The following is a 14,646-nucleotide window of genomic DNA, read 5'->3' on the forward strand; positions in this document are numbered from 1 at the left end:
GTGATGATCATCAGCAGGACGACGCAGTGTAGTGAAGAGATCACTGGTCAACAGAAGAAACTGGAGCACGGTCCATGGCAGGTGCTCCTGATTTCAAGTCCAAGTTACCCACACACACACACATACGAGAATTTGGAATCAAGTCTTCTGGAGCCCAAGTTACTGAAAAGTTATTTCCTGGTTTTCAAGTTTATCTCCAAGTCCCTGACTAAAGGTTCAAGTCTTACAGGTTCAAAGAAAAAACACACGAAAAATGTGGTGAAATTTTTTTTTTTACTTTATTTTGGTGAATTGCTTTTGCTAATTGTAGTCAACAGTTTATCTGTTAAACCATAAAAAGTATAAACAACAAAGTTTTTTTTTTTTTTAAATATTCTCAAATTAGAATATATATTTTTTCTTCTTTAATTTTTCCTTGTCCTGGATGTTAACCAGCACCAGATCTGAACTGTTACATTTTCTCTCCAACTCTGAGCAGTATTCCACCTGTACCAGTCTCTTCTGTCTCTCTGTCTCTGAGTGACTGTGTTCTCATGGACGTCTGGGGCTGAGCCCAGTCCTGGACGTGAGGTGATAAATGAGAACTCCTTCAGGTGAAGATCAATGTTTTTCCCCCTCCTTGTTATGAGTGCATCGACTTCTTCTCCACACATTCTGCTCAGGAGTGACTGATGGCGGAGCAGCTTCCAGGGGCCTCCGGCTGAATCACCAATGGGGTTGAAAGTCTGCAGCTGCCCCCGTAGCTCCGGGCTCTGAGGGGAGATTCTTTTTTTTTTTTTTTCATTTCTGTTACAATTATAGTCAAGAGTGTTAATTAGAAGAAATGAATCATCGTGACTATTTTTATAGATTAATTGAAAGTCATTATTCAAGCAGTGATGTTCGATATTCTCAGCCACCACCGACCGCCTGTTGGTCGACTGACTTTCTTTGTTCTATACAAAGGTGAATAATAAGGTGACAAAAATATGGATGATACTCTGAAACAATCTTTAATACATATCAAATTTTATAAAAATGATTATAAAAAAACTTACATGATTGTACGTTTTGCAAACAGTAAACAAACATTACATTAGAAGTAAAATAAATAAAAGACCTACCTGAAAACAAAGCAGAAAGTAGCTTTAGGTTAACGAAAAATATTGAAATATTTTACTAATATTATCATCCTTCCTTCATCCTCATTATGAACTAAGTTAGTGATGGATTAGTCCGTGTGTTTTCAGAGAGATTGTTGTTCACTTTAACCTCGGTCACTGTGACGTAATAAAAATAACAAATGATCTGAAACATGTGATTTCTGTTATTGACACTTCTGCTCCACGTGGGAACCGAATGAACCCCGTGACCCCCGCATCTGTCTGACGTCACGCCTGGTGCGCTCGAGTCTAGCGCACCAGGTTTTGCGCCATATGGCAGAGCGTCCTTCACACACACCACCTTCTCCTCCTCTTCTTCGGGTCAAAATAAGGCAGGATGAGCGGAGAGAGGAGCTCCGTGTCCTCCAACAAACTCCACATGAAAGAGCAGCGTGTCCCTTTAAAAGCGTCTGACAAAAAGCCCATATGATCCCCGAGCTCCAATCACCAATTCCTCCTGCAAGAGCAGCCTCTGCATTTTTGTCTGTCTGAATGCTACAGCAGCAGGAGCAGCAGGAGGAGCAGCAGCCCAGGAGGGGAGGAAAAGGGTTTTGGGATCCAACTGAAACTGGAGAAATGTGACAAATCGACGGTCATTTTCATGGCGGAGGGAAAACTGCTGCGAAAGGAGTTATTTTTGGACTCCTTTGCGCCTGGAAACGCAGGATCAAAATGGTAGGCTGTAGCGCTGCATTTCTTTTTTCTTTTTTTTTTTTTGTTTATTTTTTTGTGTGTCCTCTTGATCTCTCAGCAAACGTGTGCCATCAGCAAGCCAGTCAAACTTGAAACACTTCACGTGTCTGTGGCTGAGGCTGTCACCGCTGCTGTCTGTGCCTTCTTTCCAGCGTGGGGAAGTTTTTTTAACTTGCAGACACGGCACAAGTTGGAAATAGACGCAGGCGAAAGAATGCTGTGGCTACAGTAGTAGGCAGCCCGACGCAGAGAAGGAGTTAAATTCCTGTGCACGAAAACCTCAGGTCGTGGCTGGTGCATGTGCTGAGTGAGGACAGGATGAGAGGAGAGGAGAGGAGAGGCTGCTGCTGCTGCTGCTGTGAGCTGTGAACGGTCAGTGCAGGACAACTTGGTCAGCCGCTGACATTCACGCATACATTACAGACAAACAGAGGAGTCAGACCCAGACGGGGTCCACTGGACCACAGCTGAACTCAGCCTGGACACAGGGAAACTGCATGGTTCAGCTGAGACACTGTAAACATCACGGAGTGTGATGTTGATGGGGTTTTTTTTTAAAATTAGTTATTTTATTTTATTTATTTAATTTCTAAGTCAGTATTGTTCACATGTTCTGTCCACTCCGGCTCAAACCTCCTCCTCAGACGTCCAGGCCTGTGTGCGGTTCCAGTGCTCAGACATGAGTGTCTGCAGACAGAGTGAGTTATGGGAACAGAGGCAGACAGTCAGCTCCGTCTCCAGGGTCATGTTAGGATGCCTCATTAGGAAAGCATGTGGAGTCTGATGCAGTGGTGGAGTAATCCCAGCGCATGTTCACATCTGGAGGCCGGGGTTAATATCTGGGTCAGGTCAGCAGGTTTAGACCCGCCGCTCGCTGGGTGGGTTCTGCTGGAAGCAGACGTAGAGTCAGAGCTTTTTGGATGTTGTTGTGTTTTTCTTACCTGTTTTTAATATTTGCTTGTTTTCCTGGTGGAGCACGGAAAGAGGGAAAAAACAACAACCGGTGTCTGCTGACTGCACCTGTAGTCAGAGGAGATTTATCTGTGGAGAACATGTCCAGGACGGTGCTGTAGGAAAGCAGATGGTTCCCAGACATGTACTGTACACGAGGAAGCAAACAAATATGACTAGACCAGAACGTTTAGAACAACGGTTCTCAAATGATGGCTTCAGAGCTGTGGGTTCTCGGCTCACAACGTCACACGTGTTTAACCCTCCCGCTGTCCTTCACATTTCATACACACCCTGTGTTTAACCCTCCCGCTGTCCTTCACAGTTCATACACACCCAGCGTCCTCGCACTGTTGTGTGGCTTTGGCAGCACTTTTGTCTTCTTTGTTTTGTCTTGGTAAAAGTACTTTCTTTTGCCTTTGGAGCTCGTCTAAAGATGTATTCTAACTGAACATCTCTTTGATCAGGCTGATCAGTCTCCCGCGGCACCTGCAGCTCAGTTTCTAAACTAAAAGTTATTTTTAAGGCCCCTGCAGGTGGTGCTTGCAGTCCAACTCTGAGCTGCGACCCTACAGTTTAGTCCACTTCCTTAACGTTTTTGTGAATCTGTCATGGAGATCAATAAAAATCACATTTCTTTTTGGTTTTTGTTTTTTTGGATTTGATGAAGTGATGAGGTTGAAGGAGTGAAGTCCTGGTCCAGGTTAGATGCAGCATGTGTTGGGTTTGTCTGTACCAGATGTCCACACTGCTGTATGTATGTAGGGATGACACCAGATGTCCACACTGCTGTATGTATGAAGGGATGACCATTTAGACAGTTTAATTCTTTATCCTCACAAGCTGCTGTGAGTTTTACATAACTGTCTTTTCAGGACATTCTTGCCCCCGTCCACCCCCCCGACTTTGAGGCTTCACTGTCTCCCAGTGTTAGGCGAGGAAACTGTCTTTAGTTCTCCTGACAAGTGCAGCCATTCCTCAGCCCTGGCAACACACTCTCCAGCAGACGTCTTCCTCCCCTGGTTGGAGGCCACTCTCCTCGGAGACTCGGACCGCAGCGCGGCTGCTGCTAATTTATGCCCCTGAGATTAAAAGCAGCAGACATGGCCACGGACAGCAAGGTCAAACTCGCTGGGCTTATATAAGGTTGCTTTTGTTGTCGTTGCTTCCAGTGGCACAAGTGTGTTTGAAGTGAGTCCGATTGTTGTTTTACTCTTTAAATGAAAGCACAGTCGTACAGTTTCTCTGTCAGCCGTGCCAGCAGTCGGCATCTGTGTCTTTTCATCTGCAGAAAAACCACCGCGCTCAAAAAGCTCCATTATCAAAGACGCCAAGCTGATTTCTCCTTCTGTACAGCTTGATGTGGAGGCTTCTATTAGCTCCTTCCATTGTCAGGAATGTGAGAATTTGAAAGGGTTTTTTTTTTAAAGGATGTCCATCTAAAGTGTTCTGTGGAGAGAGAGAGAGAGAGAGACAGAGGGAGACAGAGAGAGAGAAGAAAAGAGAATTGTAGCAGAAACACTGAAACCCAGTAGTTTTCGTGCGATTTCCTCAGGACAGCTGAAAAGAAAAGCAGAAATCCTGGAGCTGACAGTTACCACAAATGTTTATTTTAGATCTGGTCTCCGCCACGGACAGATTAATGTGGGTTATATGCTGGGACGACCTGATACTTCTGTTTTTCTTCTACAACCACAAGATTGTTTTAAAAACTACTTGTGGGAAAAGTTTTTCCTCCTTTATTCCCAGAAAACAATTTAATTCTCATGTTGTGACATTTACATCATGTTTTTACTTTGGCTTCGGCTAAACAACGACAACGAATGCACCAAAGTGACAACTCTGCTCATTAGCACCACCTAGCATAGCGTTTTAGTTAACAGCTATTGAAGATGTTTTTTCATAGAACACATCTGAGACAAAGGTTAAAGGACTTTATTTTTCTAGTTCTTGGTTTGCACTTTTACACCAGTATGAGCTAATCATTTTGTGAAATGTTGCCACCTTGTGGCCACCTTGGTAGTGCCATACTGTATATGAACTGCAGAAAAATGACCACGACAGGAACATGTTCTCTAAAACTCTGATCCTACTCCTTTAAGTTCTGTTGGCCATTCGTCTGCTGGGCATCGATCGGTGGCGACTGTAGAGACCTGATGTAACTCCAGCACCTCCCTTTATCTCCGTCCTCACTGACCTTCTCATCAAACAGAGAGAGTGCCTCCACACTCACACACATACATACACACACACACACACACACCCTCTCTTCTCTGTGTGTATCGTGGCAGTACGGTGGTGTAACGGCCCTCAGGTCTGTTGCACCTGCTCACTGCTGGACATCAGCACCGTCTTTTTGTCTTCAAAAGAACAACTCAGATCTGTGAGATTCTATCATTCTCTGACTCCGTCCTGTTTTCGTCCTGACACACAGTTTGGTATTTCACTGCTGCAGGTTTGTAGCAGATGAAGCCCTGAGCAGCAGGTGCGTGTGTGTTCGGCGTGCTGTGACCTCAGCGGCGTGGCGCTGCTGTGTGAGCCATTGTTGCGTGTGGTGTGAGAAGAGATGCCAACTTTGCGGGCCCCTCTCTCGTTCGGCAGAGTACTCCTGACTCAGCACTTCCTGCCCCAACTCACTGGCCCAGACACAAACTTCCTGGCAGGACTTCAGTGTGGACGCTCTCACCTCACCACAGCGCCTCCACTCTGAGGCTCTGATCATCCAGTCTTACCTCATCCCCACTCCAGACCGACTCTCGGTCTGCGTCTTCTTTAAGCAGCGTTTGATTGTCCGGCCCACGTTCCCACGCGCCGCCGCCTCCGGCCTCACCCGACTGATAAAACACTTGCTCAGTTTGTTCAAAGGACAAACCCCGGGAGAGGGAGTCGGCAGATCACGCCACCGAGGCACTTCTGCTCACGCTGTCAAATTTTAATGTACTCGACGTGGACAAGACGCTGCTCCTGCTATGTTTCCAGACTTATTTTTGTTTGTGCATCCCAATTTCATGCTTGGCTGAACACGTATCAGCCGCAGATTGGCTTGTCACCTGCACACGCATTAACATATAGATGGAAATGTATTTAAATCTTAACAGTAAAAGCTGGCAGAGCTTCATCAGGGCAAGACAGGGCCCAGTCGAACTGGTGGATCAGGACGGAGCTGGAAACTGCACGGCTGTCAGAAAGTTTTTCAAGGCAGTTGGAAATGTGAAGGGAAGTGATGTAGTAGACAGAGAAGTAGTAAAAGTAGGCAAGCATTTTCATCTGTGTACCTGTCAAGTACTATACTAATAGTGAGTAACAAAACTAACCCTTAATAAGTGATATTAAATATATATATATATAAACAAGTCATTTTAACTTTCTGCACAGTGTACTTCAGTTTCTTTTACTCACACTATTCAGGTGTATTTGTACCTTGACCGTGGAAACACATCAAGGTAAAAATACACATCAGTTTTTCTGGTGCGTTTGTTTTTCACACAGGGTCGTGTGTTTGGTGTCCAGTGTGATGAGGTTTAATCAGTGTTTTTATCTGACCACCAGACTCTCAGGTTGGTGTGTGACTCTACTCCTTTTTTGCCCGTCCCTGTCCCCGTGCTGTGTGTGTCCTCCGTTGGCAGAGGCTGCGATGCCACTTTGGACCCATTTTTAGTTAATGGACATTGATTTTTTTTTTTTTAAGCAGCATTTTTAATTACATATTGTTGCAGTGATTACTGTATCCCGGCTGGTTAAAAACAAGACCTGGTCGCTTGTGCTCCTAAAAGCCAGTCACATTAGCGTTTAGTATTTGTTTATTTCCTGTTTACTGGTAAAAGCACACACTGTATGAATAATTTGGATGCAGGCATGCATGCATCAGGGTTCAGCTGAGGGCTGCAGGCACGTGGGTGGACGTGCATCTGCCACTGTAGATGCTGCTCCCAGCTCAAGGTCAGAGCTGGGTCTCTGCACTGATTGGATTTAGAGAGAGGAGCAGGGGAGAGCGCAGACTGCAGACACAGGCAAAATCTTCCACTGTCCACACAGGCAGATTATGAGACAGGACCACCGGGCACAGACGTGATGAAGGTCCTCCTCTTCCTCACTCAAACTCAGTGTTCCAGCCACAGTATGGATGGGTTTTCTGGCTGTATTGTCTCCCGTGGTCGTTCTGTATCACACTGGTTGATTGATGATGGATGTGTGGCTGCTGTCGTCGTTCTGAGCTGGTTCTGTCTCTTTGTGTCTCTCCGTGGTTGTTTCAGCACCTCTTTGATTTTTGGTTTGTGTCTGGAGTTGATTTAACTTCTGTTTTTCTCCCTTTTTCCATCTATTTTTGGCCTTTGTTTGTCTCCTAAAAACTGGTTCTCATCTGTTTGTGGTAGCGCGGTGCCCTGTAGGGCCGTGTAATAATCCCTTCATAAGTAGACACATCTACAGTGGGCTGGTCCGAACGCCGCGGGCCGCGTCACCCTCCACAGAAATCAGTATTCGCAGTGGTGTGGAAACTCTGGGAGTCAACCTGTCGTGTTGTTTGGCGTCAGCAGCGGCGAAGGTCTGCTGAGCACACAGAGGACACGGTGTCAGTCATTACCCTGATGACTTTTTAATGGCCGTCTGATTAGACGCCACGAGGAACGACGTGCCCTTGTCCCTTTCTGTTTGCGTGTGTCTGAGCGCGAGCTAATCTGTTTTCCCAGCATGTTAAAGTGCTCGGACGTTGCCGTCGTAAACGGCTGATCTCTTTGTTGAGAGTGTGTGTTGGGGGGTCTGTTAGGGTCACAGCTGACGATGACTCACAGATGTGTTTGTGTGTGTGTGTGTGTGTGTGTGTGTGTGTGTGTGCAGGGGCCTCTGATCTCTCTTCATCCTCGCAGCGAAGAGCGAGATGAAGCTTGACGCAGTGTCTGCTCGCCTTCCTCCATGTGTCAGTCACATTTAGACGTCAGAACCACAGGTAAGACAGTCACTGTGGTGCAGACAATGTCCCTGATCTGTCCCCGTCCCCTCATTAAAGTCAAGAGCTTTAACCCCGTCCGTTGTCCGTCCTTGCAACGGGTTTGCATCTTGTCCCAGAATCAGAGTCTGAGGGAAAGTTGGCACAAGCCGTGCAGTACAGGAGCACACACACACACACACACACACACACACATTAAGGCGTATTAGCAGCGGTCACCTTGACCCAAAGGACACATCGAGGGTTAAGGATTATTTTGTCCTGGTTTTACAGTCTGTTTTATGCTCTGTCAGTCTGTGGAGAAGTGGTTAGTGGTTTTGCTCTCCAGCTAAAAGGTCACCAGTTTGTGTCCGGGGCATGACCAGATAGCTGGTCATTCTGGTTTTATCCCAGTCCAACGTTTTCTGAATGAAATGTTGTTGTTTTTTTTTTTTGTTTGTTTTTCTATAAACATGAAGATGAATTTATTTGTTGTAGAAAATGTCTGTCCTAAACTGTATCTGCTGAGGTGATGGAGACGTCCTATCCTGACCCTGTCACTAGGGGGTGTAAATATTTAGGAGGAAAGGGACATTGTAAAATGTTCTCTGCTGAATGGTTTATTAACCCTTACATGACCATGTGAGACTCACTGTGTTTTTATTGTACTCTAACATTGACCCAGTTTCCTGAGGTCAGGGGTCACCTCTGATCTGTGTCAGTGTGTGTTGCTTCCTCTGTGCAGAGATGAAACACTTGGTTCCTAGTTTTGATATTGTTGATTCATCGTGTTTGGCAGTCGTTCATGAGTATTTAAATTAATTATTTTGATTATTATGTAATCTTTTTTTTGAGTGGATCATTGAAATGATTGAAATGATTCTAAATTGTAGCCTCTGACATTAAACTCTCTGATGTTAAATCTCTTCAGAGAGTCATCTTGATGACTGACTCCCCCTCATCATTATTTAAATAATTTATCTTGGATTAAATTCATATTTAATAAGACGTTCCAGGTAAAGGACGAGGAATTGATGACCGTGAGCTAAAGACAAAAGACAGACGCAATATTGGCGATATTCTGAACAGGAGTTCAAACCTTGTGAAGTTAAACTTCCTCGGCTGCAGTTACAGACGCCGTGAGGACACTGAGTTCAGTGTTCGGTGCAGAGAGGAAGCTCTGACTCCCCTGCAGTCTTTCTCCCCAGGGACCCCCTCCTGCCAGGATACCAGCCTCCCCTCCCTCGCACTATTGACGTGTCCATGACTGCTGCGCTCTGACATTGGCCCGCACTAATGGTTCAGTCTGTTCACTACTCAGCAAGTAAATAAAGAAGCTAAGGTGAGGTTTATTTTTGAGGTTCCTGCTGCGTGGGAATCTGTACTGCAGAGTTTTGATGAATATGAACTGAACGTCATTTAGTCAGCTGTGTTTACAAACTGAGGGTCACGTACTAAAAAAAAAAAACCCTCTACTCACTGGGTCAGATCCCATTTATTGTAGACACATTTAATCTCTACTCACTGGGTCAGATCCCATTTACTGAAGACACATTTAACAGGAGACAAATCTGGACCGCAGGCCGGCCAGTCAAGCATCGATCTATCTGTCTGTCTGTTGTGCAGACATTTCTCGAAGGTCGTTTTGTATCGTAATAAAAATGGTAAAACCTTCTGAATGCTGCACATGTAATCATTAACAGGAGGTGTTAGCCTCAGAAAGAAGTTTAAATCAGGTAGTATTTGGATTAGCAGTACAGCAGAGGTCACGGTACGTCTGCAGCTCTGTGATAGAACCGTAGGATCTACAGGGCAGTAACAGAACTGTGATGGTCTTCATGGACTGGCTCTCAGCAGAGAAACCAGTTCCACCAGGACAAAACAGACGGGGCCACAGCCAAGTGTGACCCCAGTCCTGACCTGGCCCACACTGGGTGAGGATTCAAACCCATCTATCGCTCTGTTTTTAATGAAAGCTGTGATCGGCAGGCCGACTGTCAAATTAACTCAACCCCCAGAGTCCGGGCTATCGATGAAGATGAAGAGACGTCGATTCCACAGAAATAAACTCAAACTTTTTCCCTCTCATGATTGATGTTGGCTTCTCCGGCCAAGTAGTAATCCTGGTATCATCCATCAAAGCTCCATCAAAACTGGATTAGTGCTGAAGTCGATTTTTTTTCAGAGTATGAAACTAGCTTTTAATTGCCATTAAGTCGACGAGGGAGGGGTTTAAATCACAACTCTTTCCTAACGTTGGCAAAGTCGACCTTTCACACTTCAGATCAGTTACACAAACATTGGCAAGACTTGATTAAAATGCTGTATTTAACAGTTATATTAGTACTTGACATAATTCTGGAAATTATGTTGTTGGTTTTCATTCCAGCTATAAAGATGAAATGGAATAAATAACTTTATTCCTGGAAGATAAGTAAAAGCCAAGGCACTGTTTACCAATGTCAATAGAAATTAAAACAAATGTTAAAAAAATGTAATTACAACAAATTTAGTTAAGTGACTGCTAAATGTTTTCAAAAAATGCCAAAGTGTTTGTGGAGTAAGGTAAATTAAGGCTAAGCTGAAGGAGGGTTTTGTCCCTCTGTAATGTCTGACAGGTGAAGGCTGTACAGAGCTTTGATTGAAGCCCAGTTAATGACAACCCTTGTTGGGGGCATCAGTAATCCCCCCGCTGCACGTCTGTCACCAGTCAGGTCCAAATATGAATAATGGAGCGACAGACGTCCGACTGAGAGGCTGGTTAAAGGTGGCGCTCTCTCTAGTGATGGCAAACAAGCTCGGCCCCTGACATTTGCACCCGAGTTAGGGGCGGAGGACAAGGAGGAGGAACAGGTGGAGGATGGAGGTCGGTGATGGAGGCCTGTTTGATTTACACTGTGAACACAGACACTGTGTGTTGAGAGGGTTTAAATGATCTGTACATCGAGATTATATTTTATTTTAAATAATGTATTCACTGTCTTTAAAGCCTCTTCCTTACGAAAAAAGCCACTCAGTCACCTACAGCTGTTAACTCACGCCCATTTATCGGCTGTTAAATAGCAGTTTCATTTCATTGTTAGAGTCACTGTCCTACGTTTGACACTCGTTCCTATTTGAAAACTGAACTGTCAGTGCTCTGGTTGTCCCTCCCTCAGCAGATGATAATCATTTCCTATTTATTTGAATCCCAGAAAAACAACAGGCAGATTGATCCCCACTAAAGGAGCAGAACTTCCAGTCCGTAACTCACACTTGATCTGATTAAAGGCTGCGACATTTTGCCCTTGGGCGATGTCTGTAGGCTGGCACCGAGACCGATAACACCACCTCCACTCATCTCTGGTTCACAGTCCAATTTAGCAGCTCCAAACTATGAATAAATCTGACACTGCGTAATTGAATTCCTTCTTCAAACAGGCCAGATTGTCAAGGTTGGGCTAAAATGCTAATCCATTTTCTGTCCCGAACAATGGAAATCATTAGAGTTGATCTTAACAGGAAAACGTGTCATGCAGTACTGAAAAAATAAAAACTTTGAATGATAATTCTAGAGAGAAACATCAGCCTCTGTGACTGTACTTGGTGTAAATATAGTTCACAGCTACGGTGTTTCAGCAACCTGTTCGCCAAAATCTGGCCTCTATGAATACTCGTCCTTCAAGTGGCACCAGAAGTCATGCATTCCATTAAATTTGGGAACAACCATTATTTATTCTGCCTGGTTTGCCTAATTATTTCTCCGGACGCGTTTTGTCTTGTGCATAATTCCCTGTTCCTGAGGGACAGTGCTGTGAGTGGGTGTGCTGAGATAGTCAGCTAATGGGAGGGAGATGGCAGTGAATATCAATGCCCCGACTCCGATCAGTCAGGCCTCACACAGAGCACACACTCTGGTTGTGTTTATTGTGTGTGTGTGTGTGTGTGTGTGTGTTGTTTGCTGCCCTCTCCCCGCTCACATCCGTCTGGATCGAAACCCTGCCCTTCCTGTGCTAAAATAAACCCACCTTGGGAAGTTTAGGACCTTGCACTGAGCACTGAGACCAGGACCTTTTGTTTTTTAATGGACCTGTATGATACAGCACAAAAATACACTAACTTTCTTTTATTTTTTTAAGGCCTGTGTGTTTGTGGCTAACAGACTTTAAATGTGATATTTCTTTGTATGATTTTAGACCCGTTGTTTTGCAGAAAAACAACTGAAACTAAATAAATAAACACCAAAAGTGCACCCGAGCCAACAGAACCCGACTCCTGAGTTTTACTGTGGTCTCATTTTCCACATATTGATTCCCTCAGGAGGGAAAAAGGAAGTCGGTTGAAATGATACTTTGCATGGCTGTAACACAGTTGTAACACTTTGGGCCTGACTGTGTCTCCAACCACCTCAGGGGTCTGGTCATGGGCAGGAACGAATCAGTCATGGGAAATGTCGTTACACTATTAATTATTGCCATGTTTAGTTGATAAATCCATCTAGTGGACATGTGTAGTACTTCGGCTGATATTACAAATCTTTGTCTGGTTGTTTATTTGACTTTAACTAACGTCTTATTCTTATTAATTACCAAAAGAGTCTGTAATGTGCCACATTTTCTGTATCATTTTTTCCTATGGCAGTGAAGGCATCACTGCTTTTATTTACTTACCAGAATTATTCAGATGTATTTAAAGTTTTGGCTGTTTGTGTTCCGTGGAGCTGCTTGAATCTCCTGCTTCGATGGATACGGTTGACACACATTTTACTGTTTTATTTCTGCTAGCTACATCCAGGACAGATGTAGTCGACTCAGCAGCTCCCCTGTGTTGACACCGTAGACACACAAGTACTTTAAAGCAGTAGTTCTGGAGTAAATCTTCGTCTCGATGATCTGTTGTCTAAGAGAATTGTGTCTTTTTTCACCCTGTGTTTCAGCTCATAGTGGAGAAGACCACAGACTTCCCCTCTGCTGAGTTTTCTCTGGTGGAGGATGTGGCTCTGCACTTCACCTGTTTGATGGACAGGCTGAACGAGCAGCGCCTCTTCCAGCCTGACCTGTGCGACGTGGACATCGTCCTTGTGCGTCAACACAGCACCTTCCCGGCCCACAAGGGCGTGTTAGCGGCCTACAGCCCATTCTTCCACTCTCTTTTTGCCCAAAGCAAACAGCTGCGACGTGTGGACCTGTCGCTGGACGCCCTCACCTCACAGGGCCTCCAACAGATCCTCAACTTCATTTACACCTCCAAACTACTGGTGAGCAGCCGCACCGTCCGGGACGTGCTGAATGCAGCCACGCTGCTTCAGATGAGCGACATCGCAGCCTCTTGTCGCGACCTTATCAGCAGCCACTCGCTGAGAGCCAGCTGCTCCGATATGGCAAGTCAGGAAAAACTCCGCAGCAGTGACTCCACTGTTATCTCGATTCCTGCCAGCCAGGTGTACCGGGAGATCAAACAGGAGTCGGAGATGAGTAGGGTGTACACCAGGGAGGGCAGCAACCCGTTTTCGGTGAGAGTGGAGGAGGTCGGAAAGACGCCCTGCCAGCAGAAACAGTACTACCAGAAAAACGAGGATAGGACGTTGGGTGGGATGTGTAAAATAGGGGGCGCCGGTGAGGACTCCGTGTCTACAGACAACCACTCCTTCAACAGAGATCAGATCATTGTTGAGGTTAACCTCAACAACCAGACACTCAACGTGTCGAAGGGTTCGGAGGGAAAATCAGGAATGGCCACAGAGATGGCAGCTGTGTTCGGTCACTGCAATAACAAAAAGGGAGCACCAGAGGGCGACGAGGAGGATAAGGTCGAGAATGACGATGCAATGGAAGATGACGATGGCGACCTGAAGAGGCAAGACATTCTTGGACAAAGTAGCGATGAAGACGAGGAGGAGGAAGAAGAGGAAGAGGAGGAGAACACTCTTAACATTCCAGGCTTGGAGCAGACGGCCATGATGATGGATCATCCTCGACGTGGCACCAGAGCTTTAGCCATGGCGGGAACCACTGCCTCTCTGCGGCACACGCTGGCGGAAGCCACGCTCGCCAACCGACGACTGGGCACAAGGAGGCGACTGGACGTGGAAGGTGTGGGCCAGAAGGTGAGGCTGGAGGAGAAGCAACATTTTCCATGTAAGAAATGTCCTCGAGTCTTCAACAACTGCTGGTACCTGGAAAAACACATGAACGTCACCCACAACCGGATGCAGATCTGTAACAACTGTGGGAAACGCTTCCTGCTGGAGAGCGAGCTGCTGCTGCACCAGCAGACCGACTGTGAGAAGAGCATCCAGGTACACACACACATGCACACGTGAAAGTCAAATCTTGCGATGGACAATGTTTCTCTACATTAATCAGTGTAAAACAACACATTAATTCAGTTGATGCTTAAAATTCTCTTATTCACTTGTCAATAAAATGATCAGTAGTTTAAGTCTGTTAATGAAATGTGACAGATTTCCTGGTTTCATCTTTACATTTATCGTAAACTGAAAACGTGAAAAGTCAAATCTGAAGTAGTTGCAGTATTTGTCAGAGGTTCTGTACTTCATTATACTGTACATTCAATGATTTTCCTGTCAAATCACACTTCTTACTACTGCTAATTGGGTGTTACAAACCAACTGTCAACTTATGCAACTTATGTGCCCTGTGTTAATGAGATCGACTGCCCTGATTTTACATGTAGTAATATTTGATCTTTGATCAACAACTCTGCCGACTATAATGATGAATTCCGAAGTCTCTCCGTCGCCGCTCTGCCCTGATCAGCCCGACTCCTGCTGAGGGTTTGAAGATCGTTTGCTGCTTTTATCCACTGTCTCTGTTTGCTCCTCTTTTTCTTCTACGACGCTCGTTCATGTACTCGAGGGAACAGCGGCGGTGTTTCTTCACATCTGACACACAAAAATGTTTTCGCCCGTTTTTCTGTCGTCAGTGTGTAACGTGC

The 14,646-nt window shown here is 45.3% G+C and overlaps 1 protein-coding gene across 1 annotated transcript in view; it reads left to right on the forward strand.

Annotated features, from left to right (window-relative positions):
- Positions 1 to 50: 50 nt before the first annotated feature.
- zbtb47b (zinc finger and BTB domain containing 47b) overlaps positions 51 to 14,646 on the forward strand; it is a 20,368-nt gene continuing 5,772 nt past the window's right edge. Inside the window, 3 exon segments of the mRNA XM_017031390.2 lie at positions 51 to 1,817; positions 12,626 to 13,987; positions 14,635 to 14,646. Of these exon segments, the coding sequence (XP_016886879.1) occupies positions 1,815 to 1,817; positions 12,626 to 13,987; positions 14,635 to 14,646 (1,377 nt within the window). The 5' untranslated portion in view covers positions 51 to 1,814.

The sequence above is a fragment of the Cynoglossus semilaevis genome, chromosome 3 (genome assembly GCF_000523025.1).
Source record: "Cynoglossus semilaevis isolate Cse_v1.0 chromosome 3, Cse_v1.0, whole genome shotgun sequence".
Classification (NCBI taxonomy): Eukaryota; Metazoa; Chordata; class Actinopteri; order Pleuronectiformes; family Cynoglossidae; genus Cynoglossus; species Cynoglossus semilaevis.